This window comes from Trichomycterus rosablanca, chromosome 19 (assembly GCF_030014385.1).
Source record: "Trichomycterus rosablanca isolate fTriRos1 chromosome 19, fTriRos1.hap1, whole genome shotgun sequence".
Lineage (NCBI taxonomy): Eukaryota > Metazoa > Chordata > Actinopteri > Siluriformes > Trichomycteridae > Trichomycterus > Trichomycterus rosablanca.
This window is the reverse complement of record NC_086006.1, coordinates 5332887-5351891: the sequence shown is the minus strand read 5'-3', so window position 1 is coordinate 5351891 and position 19005 is coordinate 5332887. Positions and strand designations below refer to the sequence as shown.

The 19005-nt window shown below is 36.8% G+C and overlaps 1 protein-coding gene across 1 annotated transcript; it reads left to right on the top strand.

Moving 5' to 3' along the window:
- The first annotated feature begins 2721 nt into the window (after positions 1–2721).
- Positions 2722–18741, top strand: tmem201 (transmembrane protein 201). Its single transcript, XM_063015239.1, has 11 exons — positions 2722–2838; positions 6041–6161; positions 6273–6467; positions 6618–6797; positions 8053–8417; positions 8567–8770; positions 12812–13026; positions 15221–15283; positions 16016–16294; positions 17066–17200; positions 17699–18741. Exons 1-11 carry the CDS (start codon positions 2726–2728, stop codon positions 17794–17796), a joined length of 1968 nt encoding a protein of 655 aa, XP_062871309.1. The 5' UTR covers positions 2722–2725; the 3' UTR covers positions 17797–18741.
- The last annotated feature ends 264 nt before the right edge of the window (positions 18742–19005 follow it).

Here is a 19005-nt window from a genome sequence, read left to right as displayed (position 1 = left end):
GAAAGGCCTAGTGTGTCTCTTTGTAGCTCTCTGTTAGACTCCACCTTTGGCAGATGAAAAAAAGTGGTTGGTGACTACTCGCTTGTTGAAGGGGGTGCTTAATACTGAAGTCTCTTCAGCTTTTGACAAAGCCAGTCATGCCTCTCTAGCCAGCCAATAGCTATCCTGCAATTCAAACCTGGATCTCTGTCGTGTTGGGCTAGCATATGGAACTGCTGTGCCACTCGTGCGCCTAGGGGCAATTCAAAGTAGTTAATCTATCTTCAGTCTTATTTTGGGAGGTGGGAAGAAACCCATGTACATTCAGAACATACAGTACTCCTTACTGGCGGTGAATAAGGAAGGTCATTACATACTGATCAGTGTACTGTGTTTCCCGTTATCGCCACAAGATGGCACAACTCAATATTTTTACATTACATTACATTTTCAGCATTTAGCAGACTCCTTTATCCAAAGCGACTTACATTGCAGTTACAGTATACAGTTTGAGCAAGTGAGGGTTAAGGGCCTTGCTCAAGGGCCCAACAGCAGCAACCTGGCAGTGGTGGGGCTTGAACCAGGAACCCTCTGTTCACTGGTCCAGTACCTTAACCACTAGGCTACAAACAATTTTTACTCTACTGGAGCGGTTATGCTTGGTTGCCCAGTTTCTAAAATAAACTGAAGAAGTGGACACATTTTAAACCCTTGCAGGACAGAGATTTTGAAATTTATATTCCTCAAGATTGGACTGTTCAAGTTCATAGTTCCTTTTTTCTTTCTTTATTCATGTGATTTTAAGAAATACCCTGAGGAGTTTGGCATGTTCTAGCCATGTCCACTCTGGGTGTTCTGGGAGTACTTTGGTTTCCTTTCACCTTCAAATTAATTAATGAATTTTATGTAGGAGCAAATGGGTGCATGCATGGTGCCCTGCGATAGATACGATTCATGCAATGTTTTCAGCTGTTGCCAGAGTATTCTTGAGTAAACAGAGTTAATGAACCTAAGCTGTTTTGTACAGTTGCAAACATTAATTGGAGTGGTGTAAAGTACATTGTCCCCAGCCTCTGGAGCATTTTCTGATGTAATAGTAATCATGCTACATCATCTGGAGCATCTGGAGCCTAAAGGATAAATCTGGGTTAAGAGGATGCTGACTTGATGAAGTCATCCAAACAACTACAGGGCCTTGTTCAAGGGCCCAACAATTGTGCATGGTGGTGGGGGCTTAGACCCTCAACTCTCTAATCAAAGGGCCTTACCCAAGTGTCCAACAGTGGCACTTAAACACTTAATTTTCCAGTCAACAGTCAATTACTTTAACCACTGAGCTCTACAGTACTAATACAACAGCACTTTTTGGTGCAGACTTCCTGTGGGTTCAATTTAATTAAGTAGAGTTGGTGTGGCACATAGGTCCTGAATTTAACACTTGCTTCTGGTCACGTATACAAGGATTTTGCATGTTCTTACCAAGGAAGATTGGTTTTCCTTCCATTCTAAAGCCCCCCCTCCCAACACACATATACACTCAAACTCAAACTCAAAAGAAGCTTTACTGGCATGACAAATAAGGACATTAGTATTGCCAAAGCTCAGTTACAGAGAAATAATAAAAATAACAATAAGAACAAATATATACAAAACTTTAAAATATAAACAAAAATATAAAATATGCTGCACGATAGTGTCTGTTTAGGGTCAAATAACACTGCATTTTACTCTGGACTTTAGTTTCAGTTTCCCAATAATACAGATATTTAGTTCTGAGTTTTTGTGTAATTTGGTTCATTCTAATTGGGTTTGTAGATTTCTCCTGTTCCTGAGTTTTTATTGTGTTAGTGTGTGTTAGTGGTGTATCGGTGCAGTGACTCAGGACCAGCTGGATGAGGGGACTGGGGTCTTTGCTCAGCTATTGGTGTTTCATGGCTTTATAATGATATGATTGGGGGTCACTCTTGTTTTGATGGTTCCAACACACACACACACACACACACACACACACACACACACACACACACACATACACACATACACACACACACACACACACATACACACCCAAAAGCAAGATAATTTGGCTATAAATGGTCCCTAGGTATAATAAGATGTAGACAGGCCAGTGGTGGCTTACTAGTTAAAGAACTGGTTTGTTTGTTTGGATTTTTCATGTTTTATACACACTGGTTACATTCATGACAGGACCGGTAGTTACAGAAGATTCATCACTTCCCAAGGTTATATTGAACACAGCCATGGACAATTTAGTGTCTCCAATTCACCTCACTTGCATGTCTTTGGACTGTGGGAGAAAACCCACGCGGACATGGGGAGAACATGCAAACTCCACACAGAAAGGACCTGGACCTCCCCACCTGGGGATCAAACCCAGGACCCTCTTGCTGTGAGGCGACAGTGCTACCCACTTAGCCACCGTGCCACACAGGAACTGGTAGTATTGGGCCCTTAACCCCCAGATGCTTGGATGCATTTGCTAATTGCCCTGGTGGACAGAACCCTGACTAGTATAAAACCTAAGTGTCAGTCTACTGTATTTGCAGTATTAAATGCTGAGTGAATGGTAGAGTAAGGTAGACTTTTATTATGACAGCTGGCTCAGATGAAGGGAGTGGTTCTTTCTAATCTTATTGATTGACGCGCGCTCCTGGTACCGCGTGTATGATCAGATGTGCTGTTAAACAGCAGGTTAGTAAATGTAAGTGCAGTGAATGAGACCGTGATGGAGTTTATAAGCGAGATGTTGTTGCAGAACCAGGCGCTGCTGTACGGTGGGGTCGGAACTACAGCGCTTCTCACGGGCGGTGCTCTCATTTATAAACTAACTGCTCTCAGGTACCGTTACAACCCGCCTGCTAATGCTAACTCACACATACATGGTCAATTTAGCTCTGCATTACTGTATATTTCATTATTTACCATATCTGACATTACTGTATCTATGTCTTCCATTTCAATAAGTTATATACATCGTATTAAAAGCGTGTTTTTGTTTAGTTGGTGTATTTGAATCGAGCTAACGTTGTATTCAAATAGCTAGCTTAGCCAACTGAACCGTATTGTTTGGTTTATACTAATCAGAACCGCTAGCGTACACAAATCCACACTGCTGTTAAGTTCCAGATAATGTCATTTCCACGATATTCTGTATGTATAACGAAATTTTAGGTTTAATCAAATAAAGTGCAAATAGTAAAAAACAATATAAATTACGAAACGGAACCGTACACACTTCAGGTCCTTTCTGTGAGGAGTTTCCTCCGGGGGCTCCGGTTTCCTCCCACAGTCCAAAGACGTGCAAGTGAGGTGAATTGGAGATACAGAATTGTCCATGACTGTGCACTATACATAGTTTATTAACTTTGGCCAAATAGTGATATTCAGATAATTTGTGGTAAAGTCTGCTTGTCTGACCTATTTACAAATTATTGTTAGTTGTGGTTTGATGCACCTTTGACAGTTAATCAAGATCATCTTGAGGAATACAGATTGTAACGTTATTATTTATATCTAGGTCAGTAAAATAATATTGTTATTATTTATATCCAGGTCAATAAAAAACATGTTACATTGAAGCTTTTTCTCCTGTGCTTTTAAAAAAAACATGAGGTTCAGTTTAAATCTAAATCAGACAAAAGAGGTTAATTGTTTACTATTGTGGCTACAGAGATACTAAATTGTCCATGACTGTGTTTGATATAACCTTGTGAACTGATGAATCTTGTGTAATGAGTAACTACCTGTCCTGTCATGAATGTAACCAAAGTGTACAACATGACATTAAAATCCTAATAAATAAATAAATAGAACAGTACACACAGTAGCAACAGTTTTCTTTTGGGGAAAAAACTGTTTTATTTACAAATCATTTGCTTTATTGATCTAAATGTCCAGCAGGAAAACAAGTGTTTAGACGATTTTGCTTTTCAAAATGAAACAGCGCCTGATATTAAAATAAACAGTGGCCTAAAAACCTCTAATGAGCAAACCAATAAGGACAGTGGTGAGGGAAACTGAAAATATGATCAAGAAGAAACAGTGTGAGGAAGCAAATCCAAAAGCGACTTGTTCGGGCAAGAGAAGTTCTGACACCAGGGCAGTGTGTGAGGGGCAAAAATCCACTCCTAATACATTACCAGAGATATGTTTAAAATAATTTGTTTGAACCTTTTATTCATTTATTTTTTATGCTTTTAATCAAAACATTTTATGTGTATCACCACATGGTATCACCTCCAACTTGTAATCCAGTTACTTACTCATGTTTAGCAGGTGAAAGGGAGATGTGAGCAATGTGTATTTAACATCAACGATTTCTTTAATTCATGTGACCAGTCAAACAGATATTGTTATATTTATGGCCACTATGACTTAAAGGTAAATAATTTAAATATTTAAATATTACTTTATTTTATATTTATCCCCACCTCCAACCAAGGAGGGCCATGAACTGTCACACACCGACATGCACACAACCACTGACTTCTGCTAGAGGTAGGGCCTCTCAGACCACAGTATCACAAACTGCCAGTCACGCACTGCTATCTGTCATCAGCCACCCCTTGTGCAGGCGCCTTGACTGGCCAACGGAACCATAAGCGGCAATAAGGAATCCCTGTTTGACCCATTTCTTTCTCCCCTGCAGACACATCAAGTCATGTGTCTGTGTAGAATAGACAGATTGGCTTACCATGATATCCAAGGTCATAATCTTATCATATTTGTATGTAAATTAATTTGTAAGCAGATGCCACCGACTTTTACATTAATATTATGGTTAAAAAAATGAAAATCAACTGGAATGTCATTTCGGATACTATCTGATCAGTGAACTAATATATTTTTGTTAAAAAATATGCACGTGATTTCATCATAAGCCGCGTCAGCCTAAGTACACTCTTACAACAGCCACATTCAAATCGAGTTAGAGCAGTTCTCAAGGGTTTAGGCATTCATGGTTTTTAGGCATTCATGAATCGGCCTTCGTTACAAACAACACTGATTACAAGTGAATACAAGAAATGTAGAATCACTGCAGACTAAAATATAAATATATATAAATTCATGCTGCACACATTTGAAAAATTGTTAAAAGTCTCTGAATTTTTTAGCCGCTCAGGTGGCGCAGCGGTAAAGTACGCTAGTGCACCAGAGTTGGGTTTCTAGACACATCGTATTGAAACTCGGCTCTGCCTTTCCGGCTGGGTTGGGCGGCAGCATGAACAACGTTTGGCTGTTGTTCATGGGTTTAGCGGGTAGAGTCGGAGCATTGGTTCTCATAACTGGTGCAACTGCGGCCCCTGCTGGTTGACTGATGGCGCCTGCACAGGGCTGAGGAATAACATTGAGGGGAGTGTGACCCTCCGTGCGCAGTGTCTCTCGGTGTATGAACTCGCCTCGTGCGGGTGTAAAATGCAAGTCTGTACCGATTGCGTGCCGGAGGGGGCGCAATTCGGTTGAGTGGCGTCCTCAGTCAGTGGCAAGGGGTTGAACCAGTATAGAGGACATAATCAGGGTAATTGGATATGACTAGAATGGGGATAAAAATTGGGGGGGAAAAAGTGGGGAAAAAATAGATAATTAAAAAAAAAAAAAAGTCTCTGAATTTTAGGAATTCTTGCCTGGCACAAGGTACAAAGATAATATTTATAAAGGAAGATAAAAACAAGGCCTCAGCTTAGAACGTTACACTTAACTCCACTACTAATCTTTTAGAATGTTATTTTCCTTCCTCCTTCCTCACTTCAGACTTTCATTTAGATTTTTAAGGAAAAATCACAGATGTTTTAAAAACATCTTTTTGTGCTAATTTACAAAACATCTTAGGCAAAATGTGGTGAACTTGTTGTACCGTAACTCTGATTTTAAAGCTTTGTATGTATGTTTTTGCCGTAAGGCATCATTCTTCCAATCATGTGGTTTATGCCTTCTCACTAATGTCAGTCTTTTCTGGCTAGTAATAATATGTGGTAATGTCGATTATATAACATTAAAAGGCATTGAATTTAGAATATTTGGAAATGCTTTTTCGTTTTAGAAAGAAACCATCATATGTCAAGGTAAACTGCTGGTTCTGTAATCAAGACACCGATGTTCCCTATGGAAACAGAAACTGCTGGGATTGTCCGAATTGCGACCAGTACAATGGCTTCCAAGAGGTAATGTTATTATTTTAGAAACTATGTTAATAATTAAAAATACATGAACTGTTTCTAAATCAGCCCTGACATGTATTGTTTTTAATTATTATTATTTAAAAAAAATTGCAGAATGGCGACTATAACAAGCCGATTCCTGCACAATACATGGAACACCTCAACCACGGAGTGTCGGCTGACGTCCCTGTGTCTGAAAAGTCTAAGACTCTGCAGTGGGTGAACTGTCAGATGCTGCTGTGCAAGAAGTGCAACACCAACCAGACGGTGAAGATTAAACAGCTGGCTTCGTTCACTCCCAGAGAAGAAGTAGGTTTACTTTCATCTTTTAGTTGTAGCTAGTAAGGTATAATTTTTAATTTTTTCTTCTACAATACTCTAGTTCTAATTAAATTGTTTGCTGCAGCATGTGTTTTAGCATCTTAATATATAACAACTTTTTTCATTGCTTCATTACAGGGTAAATATGATGATGAGATTGAGGTGTACAAGCATCACCTTGAGCAAACCTACAAGTTGTGCAGGCCGTGTCAGACTGCAGTAGAGTACTACATTAAACACCAGAACCGCCAGCTGAGAGCTTTGCTTCTTAATCATCAATTAAGACGCACCCGGGATGAAGACAAAGCCCTTATTAAGGTAAGTGTTGTTTAATGGATTTGCAACATTGCAGCTTAATTTTAATTAAATAATATGCAGTATGGTGAAGTGTAGATCTGCAAAATAAAGTTTGTTCTAATCTGATAACTCAGACAATGCCTACTCAAATAATTAGTTTTCCCCCCTCAACAACAGTTTGCATTGTACATCCTTCATGTTGTCACTTAGTTAATTGTGTGAAACTGTAGAAGGCCAAGGTTAACATAACTGCATTAAACCAAACAATTTTTTGCCTCTGGAGGATATGAGTCATAGCTGTGATCATTTTCCTCCTACTTTTAATGGATATTTCAGTCCTGACTGGATTAAACTTAAGGTATACTAGAAATCTATCAGACTGGTTTAACTCTGGTTAAACTCTTATATCATCTGAAGTTACTTATCAAATCAATATATTGGTCAGGCCCTAGTGAGCTTGTGTGGTGAAATAGTAAGAGAATGAGTTCTGGGGTTTAAATATACAGAAGGTGCATGGCATTACCCAGCCACTGGATAGACACGTCAGTGTACTCTTAGTGCCAGTCCTAAGCCAGGATAAACAGGAGGGTTGCACCAGTAGGGGCATATTTTGTAAAAACTGTGCTAAATCAAATATGCATATGAATGAATCACTGTGGTAACCCTTAACGGGAGCAGCCGAGATCATTCGTTCATTGGTCAGGCCCTAATAAGCACAACATACTTATGTAAGCTTATTTTTGCTTATTTAGTGCTACAAATATTGTTGTAACATTTCTGCTTTTGCAAAGAAAAATCACACAAGATTCTAATGCTAATTAAACAGTGCCAGCAGCAAAAGTATTGCTGCTTTGTGAGATAAGAGGCTTTAAACCCAAAACAAAACAGTGGTAGTAGGTATGGAATATTACAGTCAGCTGTGCCCATGCGATCTACAGCTGTTTTGTTCTGGGATTTAAAAAACCCCGTCTCGCAATGTAGCAATACTCAAAACCCCTTAGGTGTATAAAAGCTAATAAAAGGCTAGCAGACATCACTGACTCACTATTAAGCACATCGTATTTGTTTAAACTTGCCCTGGTAATTGTCTTATTTAACCCATTCATGTAATTCTGCTGTTTTCTCTAGTTACCAATCCTTGTTTTATCTAATTTTTAAGTGTATATGAGTGATTATGATATCCAAGATTCCTCCTTGCTGTTTGTCTCTTTGTTGTGCCTCTTGTAAATATTCCAGTCTCTTGCATACCAACTAATGCACTTTCTTTTTGGTACAGAGCACCTACTCTTCTTCCACTCCTGTCTGGCTGATAACACTACGTGCCCTGGCATTTCTCATCTGTGCTTTCCTGGTCGCACTGACCATTTATGGACCTGGAGACTTCTCTTCTTCCTCCAGTGGCTCCCAGACGCTCAGTGGAGGGGTCACACCACCCAAACGTCCTGTTCAAAATGACACTGAAGCCAAGTGGAATGGCACCAAAGCTGGCCAAATGTGGAGCGATCTGATAGACCTTTTTCCCGCGAAGGCTGTGGAGAATGCCAAGCTGCTTTGGGAGTCTGGAAGTAACCACCAGATTGCTGTGGCTTCTGTTGGCCTTTTGACCTGCATTACTGGTGTCTTAATGGCTGGACCTGTCAGGTGAAACACACAGTTCTCAGTACAGTTTCTCATGCTGTAATGCAATTGTATTCCATTTTGAAGGCAGCCACATAAATAGCATTTGTTTTAGATATACTACAATGACCGTGTCTTTTTTTTTTTTTTTAACTATGTTTTCATTGTTACAGGTTGAGAAGAATTGATGCTGTTGCTTCTTGCCTCTGGGTCCTGGTGTTGTGCCTGCATGTGGTTGAATTTTACCTTAAGACGGACACCCCTGATTGGCTAGACACAATCAAGCTCGCCTCCACCTCCCTGTGTTGCTTGGTTGGATTTGCTGCAGCAGTGGCAACACACAAGCCTTCAAGTCAGAGAAGAACCAGAGGCCGCAGGTCAGAATTCGAACAGTGACACTTTACTAAGCCATTTTAAAGCAATAATTAAGCAGGTTGCAGTTTAGGACCTTATTTATGAGTGACATGTATTTGGATTACTGCATTTGCATTCACCTACTTTTTGTCCTTTTTGCATATGTCTGTTACCATTACTATTTCCACCTTTCTTGTGTTCGTCATCATTTGACATCTTTGACAGAAATTTTTTTTTACTATAAGATACCTGACATTTGGGTGAGTGTGACTGAAGTACAGAGGAAATTTTAGAGAATCTGCTTAACTTTGTTTAATAATACATTAATGGTATGACAAGGTTGGTCCTTCAACTGCAGTGTAGCTAAAATACAGTGTAAAAGTAAGAATCATGTTTTTCAGACATTAAGATCAATGACAAAGTGTAGAAAAAAAATCTGTCCATTTAATGTTACTGCATTTAATCCTGCATTTATAAATTGCTTTTCTTTTATCAGTCACTACAACTATGATGATGCTAATTTCCACGATAGCAGCACTTTGGTTTTAAGTATAAAAGTATATCAAGCTTTTATAATAATATTATTATCAGTAGTTAACCAACACTTATTTATTTTATTTAATGTGTATTTTAAAAATACAAATCCATAAGATTTTTTTGATCTCCAGTAAAAATAAATTGTATAAATAAACAAATTTGGCTTTAGCCTCACGGATAATAGGTGCTTTTATTTCAGTAAATAGAGTAGTTCATTCATATTTAATACATTCATCAACAAACATCACAACTAAAAGTGCATCAATCATGTTTTGTTTTATTTCCTAATGAATCATTTGCCAATATTAATAACCTGAAATGATCATTTAAATGGTAAATTGAAAGTACGGTGCCACTTTCTAAAATGTTTTATCATAGATACACTATATGGCCTAAAGTATTAGGACATTACTAATGCAGTATTAATGAATAAAATTAATAAACCATTTAATAGATAACTTGCACTTAACTAGTATGTAACTCGCATATACTATATCACATATATTTATTAAGCATTTTAATGTCTTGCTAGTAGGAAAAAAATGTAGCAAATATTCCTTAAACACTACTTCAAAACACTAGTTAACTTTAGTATTGAAGTGTGTTTAAAATACTTGCGATAAGGCAACCTAAGCAATTTTCTGAATGATTTCGGAAGTACACCAGTCCTTATAATGTGAAGCTGGATAAAGTGAATAAATGAAAGCCTTTACAACTTTAAAATTATACAAAGCATTGTAGAATGGTTAGATTGCTCTAATCAAATAATAAATACTCTGTGTTGGCTGATTGTGCTGAACTCCAAATTATTTGACCAGAGATGGGAAGCTGTTGGAAAGAAAAAACATCTCCGAATCTCTCCTTAAATTAGGCCTTAATGGCAGAGAGACAAGACGGAAGCCACTGTTGAGTAAAAGGCGACTGGCTTCCATTCATGTGAAGTTCAAAACACCATGTAAAGCACTGACAACAAGTAGAAAAAGATACTTTGGTCTGTTAAGACAAAAATTGAACTCCAAGCACTATGTCTGTTGCCAGATCGACACTGCACTTCACCTGGCTAATTTGCTTTACCTGGTGGTGGCAGCATAATGCTATGGGGTGCTTTTCAGCCTTTATAATACTGTAAACCTTTGTAATATTCCCCAGTTGTCCAAGTTAATTCTTTTACACCAACATCATTAAAATGTACCAGGATTATAGAAAGCCATTACATTTCTTTTATAAAACCCAATCAGTATTTTTTATTTAGTTTAAAATGACAACTTGATTTATTTGCTTGAAGATTTTAAGATAAATCGAACCTATGTACCCTTTATTTTAATTGTATTAATGATTTTATTTCCTGACTTTAGACTTGAATCTGTGTTTGAAAACAGTATGTGTGCTGTAGGTTTGTGAAGTCTTTATATTGCTGTGTTTGTAGTGTTGCTGTGAAGGTTAAGGTTCAATAAGATGAAAAAAAAAAGAAAAAGAGTTGAGAATGTGAACTTTACTGATGGTCCATTTAGTAACTTAAACTTTTAGTTACTACCTTTTTAGCTAGACACATACATTATGTGGTAATAATTCAGCACTGGTCCTTATAGATGTTACAATGTGTTATTAATTGGGCCTTTTGTTGTTTAAGCTGTGATGTCCTGTTTTGGGGAGTATTTTTTAAGTAAGTAAAAATTGCAAACACCCCCTTCCCCTCCATTTTCTAAACATTATGTGCAGATGTTGTAGAATCTGTCACTTTATACTAGGGCTGGGCGATGTATAGTAACTAGTGGCTTTTTATTTGCCTTAAAATGCATGTGGAGAGAGATTAAACTAAATTCATGGGACTGCTTTTACAGTTTGCTGAGAATGTGCTGTTTTGACTTAACCTTGGAACTGAAGAGCACAAACTGATAAAAGGAGGATTTTTTGTGGAAGTTTTGAAATTAGTTATGAGCTTTAGTGGAATGCAGCATTAGAAGAAGGAGAAACTTTTTTTTCTCCTTAATTAAACAGGCTAGCATATCCTGCTGCATTCTGTGTTCTGAGTTGCACTCATGATCACATGCAGTCTATTCTGTGATGAAAAAAACTTAGAATGGCAGCAGATTCTACAATAATTTGGCCTCAGCTGCTTACCACCCTGTTAAATGATGAACACATCCAAATGTGCACAAAAGTGTTTAAAAAATTGAGATATGGATTTTTGTCATATCGCCCAGCTCTGCTTTAGATGGTCCTTGTGAGAAAAAGCTCTGTAAAAGTATTGTTCTCAATATTCCTATACACATTCAGTATACAACTGCTATATATAGTTGACTATCATTTTTATTGTTAATGTAACACCTTGGGAGTGAAATCAAGTGTGTATCTTTTAAAGCTCTTGCTAGGTAACTTGAAAGACAGCAACTGCATTTTCTAAATGCTTTTACTAGCATATTATTAAAATAATTGTGTAGTTTCTAGGGCTTTCATGGTAACCATAATAACTAGATTTCTTTAGACAGGTCAAACTGTACGTACAATATAATATGATCAGTTAGTACAACTGATTAAATACAGTATTAAAACAGTTAAATTAAAATCGCTTGTGGCTGTGATACTGCAGTATTTTTCTCACAGCCCTACTTGTTCCACCCTTTTTCTTCCAAGTTCTTTGGTTTAGGTTCATATTATCTATTATTGTTTCAATAACTTTGTAGTTATGTGCAAGCCAACTGTGTTTTTATGGTTCTTACATTTGATCGTGTTTGTGTATTTATTATAGAGATAAGAAAAACAACATATAATACATATTCTACAAACATACAGTTATTTAACTTTGACTTCACTGTTAACCCAATAAGCTGGTATTGATTTAAAAAAAAAAAAAAAAAAAAAAAGTCAGTGCACATAAGCTAAAGAAGAATGTGAGATACAGGTTGACACTGAGACTTAAATGTCTAACCAGTTTTGTGTAATGTGAAGAAATGATTGTGAAGAATCATGAAAAAAAAAACAGCATACCAAGATAAATAATTATTAAATTATGTTTTTATTTGTATTATTATTTTATATGGTTAAGTTTAAGTTTTGTGAGTTATAAGCATGTTGGAATTAAGTATTTATACTAATTGTTTAACTAATGCTCTTGTAACATTTACTGATGTTTAAAATAAAGCACTATAAAATGTAAGCTGTGTATTTTATTTATAATTTAAGCTTTATCCTTGATATTTTGTATATACTGTACTGTGCAAGTTGGACAGCCTAGACATTTTTACATTTGTTGTAAAAGATTTCAAAGTGTAAAGCATGAAGAAGCTTTGATTTTTAGATAGTCCCTGTAAATAATTTGTGGTTAGAGGGTTGTCTTCTGCCTACTTTTTTTAATCATTTTTTTGGCAAACAGCTAGGGATTGAGCAATGTTGGTGCAAAAGAAATAGTTTGGACTGCTGTACACACAACTGTATGGAATCCCTTCAGTCTTAAGCATTAGACAAAAGATGCAGAGATGAAGTCATGGAGGTAGAGTGGCCACCACTTACCTGCCCGTCTGTTTCAGGTATCTATCGGGCAGTTCGTTTGGGATGTACTGCGGTGATCAGTCCTTGTTGGTGTCTGGATCATCTTCTTTTATTCCCACTCCCCCACCCAACCTGGCACAGCTCCTTGCCCACCAGCAAAGCCGGAAATCCCGCAAAGCCTCACCCTCCTCGCTGCCAGGTCGGCTCAACAGAGCTCTTTCGCTGGGCACCATACCTTCTTTTACCCAAACAGGTCAGAGTGCCTTCTTTTTCATTTCTTCTTTTTCATTTCTTCTTTTTCATTTCTTTTTTTTAAATTCTTTTTAAAGGCTGTAATATTAGTTTGCACGTAAGTATTTAATTTAAAAAAGTGATTTTCTTTACTAAGACAAGTTTGGGCATTTAATTAAACACTTAATGTTTATAGTTGTAGTATTAAATAATCTCAGCCTAATTTTCTTAAAATCAATTCTTCCTGTGCTGAGTAAGTAAAACAAGTTACTAAGTAAAACATCAGCCAATATTGAGCTTCAACAAACATCTAAATCGACCTGAACCTTTCGTCATGGGTTTATTAGGTACACCTATCTGGTGTGCCCATTTACTGAAAGCCATACATGTGACTTCAGCTGACAGAATCCTGTCTGTGAATAATGAACAGGAGTTTTGATAGTGCATAATGGTAATTTGTTGCTTGAGACACACAAACAGTAAATTAGAGACTGAATTTTGACTGACTTACAGGCAGCATACGACATTAGTAGTCTATCAAGGGGATTTTGCACTGTGTTTTATATGTAGGCTTCAGGCTTTGGGCCAAAGTGTGAACGTGCTGTCATGCAGAACCTGTAAAGGGATGATGAGAAGGTTATGGGTAAATGTCTGTTTAAACGGAACAGGGTACACGGCTCACTCATCACTGCAGATGTGGCCGCACCTTACTGAGGAATTCTGCCGTCTGCTAAAAAGAACCTGAACTTTTTTCTGTTACCTGTATCACAATAGGATTTTCCTGCTAGTAAGGGCTTAAGGTTAGAGGAAGTCACTTTCTTTTGTTGAGTTTTACAGAAGATAATGTGGTTTTCTTGTCTTGCCTTGCTCGACTACTTTTGTTTGACCTTTGTTTGCAATTTTCTGCCCAATTGCAAGTGGCTTTGCTTCTCATGAGCAGAAAATCTTTCCACTCTGGCAGTTTAAAGCCATTTTAAGTCATATAATCCTTGGGATATGACTGATCTTAAGAAGTGGTATTGAAATAGCTGTTGTGCCTTAGCTGATAGAGAAGGGTTTGTTTCATGTTGGAATCCTCAGATGAGAGTGTGCTGCACTTCAGTCTCCTGTAATCAGATACAGGCAGGGCAGGTGTTTTGAAGGAGCAGCAAACGTTCCAAGCTTAGGCTCTCGGAGCTTTTAATTAACAATCAGACAGGATATAGTTGAAGTCCTTAATTGACAGTGGTAGCATTTTCTTGGCAGTATTTGAGTTGGCTTGTTTAATCTGTAAAATATTCTTTTCGTTCTATATTATTCTTATCCAGGTTAATAATTAGTTTAATAAATATGTTTAAAAATTAAATGTATATTTCTAAGAAAAATTTAAGACAACAGGAAGCACGTTTGCTTATTAGGTGTTGAATTAGGTATTGTACATTTCTTAATGTACAATATCTGATTTTAAATCCATTATGTTTATATTTATTTTTGCAGTTAGGACGTATAAAAGATCAGATCACCGGTAAAATCTGCTTTATGAAGCTGTTGCATTCAAATTTTGACTGATAGCATTTATGGACTTTGGCATCAATGAGTCTTGGCCACCCAGCTATTTGTTTGGTGGTTCATGGCCTGTCCCTCCTTGGACCTGGGTATTCGCCATAGTTGCCTGAGCATCCCTTGCTGTTTTGATGATATTTCAAGCAAGTCATCTGACCATTATTATCTGTCCCTCAGGTATTTATGCCTGCCTTTATATGATACATTTAACATTTGTACTACATAAAGCTACTATGAGCCCAACATTTAATATATCCCATATTCCACAGTTATTTAGCCCTTGTAATTCTAAGTATTTTAAAAGTATTATCTTTTTTCCTATTATTTTCTATGCAAACATTAGGAACACTGCTCTGTTCCACTACTCACCTTCTAGTGCTATTGTTCTGGTAGTGATTTGCAGCTGTCCAGGTGTTGAAGTAGATTAATTTCTGTGCCATTAGCACCCGACAATTCTTATCAGCACTATGATCTGTCTCATGTCTTGTCTCAGGCCTTTACAGTCAAGCTCCAGTGAAACAATAATACACATTCATTCATTCATGCCGTGAACATACCAGTCATGCTCCTATTCTTTCTCAATAACCAAATGAAATTCTCAAAGCATATCATGATCAATATCTATGGAAAATCACATTTTTTAAGGTTTATCGTTTGTTTACTTCGATACTTAGATTCTGGGTTTCTATTCAGCGGGAGTCGGCCGTCTTCACAATGCAAAGACTCGCCACCTTCAGGTAAGCAGCAGTGTTGGACAATACAACATCTATTTACATTTTGTCACTAAAATGCTAATGCTGTACACTGCTGAACGTACTCTTATGTTTTAATAGCAAATGAAAAGTGTCAGGACATTAGACGTTTAACACACACAAAAAAGACGCTAATAAAAAAGTGATACCTTTTTAGTGTAGAATGAAATTTAGTTTGCAATGGTTACACTTGCTATCACATTGAAAACGTTTAATATTAAGATGATAATATTTAGATCTTTGATGGGCAGTGTTCCCAATAAGCTACCTTCAAATCAGTTCAAGTTCTTTACCCCGAAAATGTCCTGCTTTAACTAATTTTATAGTGTGCCACAGTAATAAATAGGTCCTATTAGCCACCAATCTTTTAAAATGTACCCCAATAAGATAAAGCAAAGGTAATTTACTCTACTGGATTTACCCTAGTGTTGGGTTTTCTTGATGCAGGTTGACAATATAGTATATTGATACCCATTTTATTCTCAATGATTTTGGGTGCATACAGAATTTTAAAAAGTGCTTTCGCTCAGTATCATGTTAATGTGAGAAACATTTTATTTAAAACCCTCAATTTTTTGTTGCAAGATAATAAGGATGCATCAAATTTTTTACTTCTACTTTACCTTGGAACTGGGGACAGTATCACAATGTATTCATTCAATTTGTACCTAAATATTTCTTGGTGCGTGATCTGATTTGTTATTTTGATTCACTTAGACTATTTCTCTCTGAAGTCGGGAAGTCGGCCCTCATCCCCGGCTCCCTCCCCAACACCGTCGGTGGCAGGTTCGGTCACATCCTCCTCCAGCTCAGCCAGGCAGCGTCGGCCGCTGATCAGTCCTGCGCGGCTCAACATTAGTGGCCAGAAGCTGCTTTTCTCCTCTCCTTTAGACACTACAAACTTTTGTCCTCCCTCATCATGTTTATCTGAACCAACTCACTTCCACAGCAGAGCTTTTTCACTTAATGTGCCTCACTTCTCTTCACACAATAATGGTAGGTAGTATTCTCTTCAGAAACGTTATCATTTTAAAGGTTATAGAACATTCTGTAATTTTACATTATATTAGACGTAATACACACACCCATTTTGATGATAGTGACTAAGATTCTGTCTTACAAAAATAATGGGGAAAGGTAATTATTCAAAAAAAAAGTCACACAGACTAACTTATTTATGTTTTCTAGTCCACTTACTTTTTTTTTTAACTGTCTTTCACCTACGTTGGCTGTATGTTAATTTTGTTGTGCACTGTTGCAACACATCACACAGATGGATCCTTCTCTATTACCATCTCCACTAGCAAATCAACATTAACTATGCTACTACAGTTCCTTCTCCCTCCTAACAGTCCTCTTCATTACTGATTCAGGTGTTTTAGACCCATTCAGTGTGAATACCTGTCAAATTGATGTTAATGCCCATGGTTTTAGAATGTGGGCTGTCCAACAAGCATGTGGTCTTTTGGCCATATTTGTACTTATTGTCTTGATTATTAATTATTATTGCTAATTGTCTTGATTTTAAACTATTGTAATTATTTATCAGATTCCACAGGCCTAATTTACATATAAATAAATTGTCATTTATTCAGAACGCATAGAAAAACAGTACTTGTATTATAAATAACTTTACAGTAATCAATGCCTTCATATTTAAACTTTTAAATATTTTTTAAACTACAGCCCTGTTCTTTTAATCTGTGACAGGATGCTTGTATATAACTGGTTAAGTGCTGACTCGTATTTGTCATTTTGTCTTGTCAGACTTGGGATCGCTGTTTGATAACTGCAGTGTGTTTGATCATGTGGAAAGGAAAATGGACGGCTCTTCAGGGTCCTCAAACTGCAATGTGGACACGACCACAGGAAATGAAACTGACAGCAAATTTAAATGGAAAGGTAGGAACCAATTACTGTAAACAGTGCTGGTGATGTAGTTGTTTCTGGTAGTTTGTTTTATTTTATGTTTTTACCACTGCAGTGAAGTGGCTATAAAATGATTAAAATTATATGTAGAATATAGAGTGCTTGTATGAAGGAGGCACATCAAAATCTCTGTTTATCCAGTTATCAAAAGTAGCACACAATTGTGTGTGTAAATATTCAATGTGGTTGTTAGTACAGTCATCTGCATGTTACAGTTGCTTTCAGTTTGGTGTGCACATTTCACAAAATGTCTGAGGGTTAGGGTGGTATTTTCAAATCCTAAATATAAATATTATATATTATGGCAAGGAACACTTGAATACTAGTAGGTGTACAGCTCAAAATGTCTAACATATATTATAACATCTACTTATATTTGGTTACCTAAGTATTTATGCCCAACCCTAGAGCCAAGGGTGAATAACACTTTAAATGTGAATTTAACTACCAACTGTTTTTTCTGTTTTGCAGGTTGCATTGGCCGTTCCGTTTGGCCTGGTCTTCTGGTTGCCAGCTTGACTGCCAACCTAACCTTTATTTCTTTGTACGTATATTACAGTTGGACATGAGAATATAGTATCCAACGGTCAGTAAGTTATTTAATGTTCCCTAATGGGATGTACACTGGTATTACATACTTTTGACCCTCCTTAGGTTTAAAAGACATATGGTGTGCTACTGTCGGCTGTTTTTGTGGTCCAAAAGGTTGTTTTGGGTCACTTTTTGATGTCCAGTACCACTTTCGGTCTGCTTGCAAACAGGAGAGCATCCAGTCGAGCTCAACCAAGATTTTGGAAGTGTTGCTGTTTGTTGAGCTGTCTCTAAAATAAAGGAGTGTGTTGTGATTTATTGAAGAGAATTAGCCCATCTAATTTCTTTCTTCATGAGGTGCTAGTTTGTAAATTAGAGTAGTGCTATAATGTGAATGTCATGGTGCTGTGGCCTGTAATGTTCTTAATAGATTTTCATCAACATCCAGTGTAACTGTGCTTTAAGTCTTATCATTTAGATTATTTCACATCTTGTTGTACCTGTACAATTTATACACTAGAATAAATTTACACTAATGGCCTGGTTTACAGAAGAACTAACTGTAAAAGGCTACAGTATTCGTCATTAACCAGACACTGTGTTAGTGGCCTTCTGTAAGTTCAGTCCCTATTGTTTCTATGAAACACATGCTTAAATGTTTTGGTTTATATAAGTAGTGTATAGATCATAAGTGGTTTGATTTTTGCATGTAGTTTCTCAGTGCAAGAATAATATTTTGAACAGAAAACTTTGTTAAACAATTATGCAACTAAACATCCAAATAAAACATCCCTGAAAAAATCAGGTTTTAACTTATCTTTTAAAAACAGAACTTGAACATTTTATTTTTGGACACATTAACATTTAAGGGTCAAACTCAGAGAATTCACTGCAGAGACGCTTTCATAAAAGAAATGCGTGCTTGTTTAAATCTAGCATTTTCTTTCATGTTCAATATGTTCAATAAAAACTTATGGCAAGAATTTAAATATGTCTGTGTATTTATTACAAATGATAACAAAAAGACAAATGACTTTTCAGGGGTTTAAAAATTGCACTTGTGTTAATAAAACAGTATTATTATATTATTACAGTAGACTTACAGTAGCTTATTGAACTGATTGCATATTTGCTGTTTGTATATAATAAATAAAAACTTTGCAATGATCTGCTGTATTGAGTAATTACTTCTTTAACTATTTAAAATTTTTAGATGACCTTTGGAAGGCCACTTTGTGCATTCACTT

Coding starts and splice junctions, on each gene's coding strand:
- tmem201 (XM_063015239.1), top strand. CDS start 2,726: ATGGAGTTTATAAGCGAGATGTTGTTGCAGAACCAGGCGCTGCTGTAC. Junction 8,771..12,811: donor AGAAGAACCAGAGGCCGCAG/GTCAGAATTCGA, acceptor CGTCTGTTTCAG/GTATCTATCGGGCAGTTCGT. Junction 15,284..16,015: donor CAAAGACTCGCCACCTTCAG/GTAAGCAGCAGT, acceptor TGATTCACTTAG/ACTATTTCTCTCTGAAGTCG.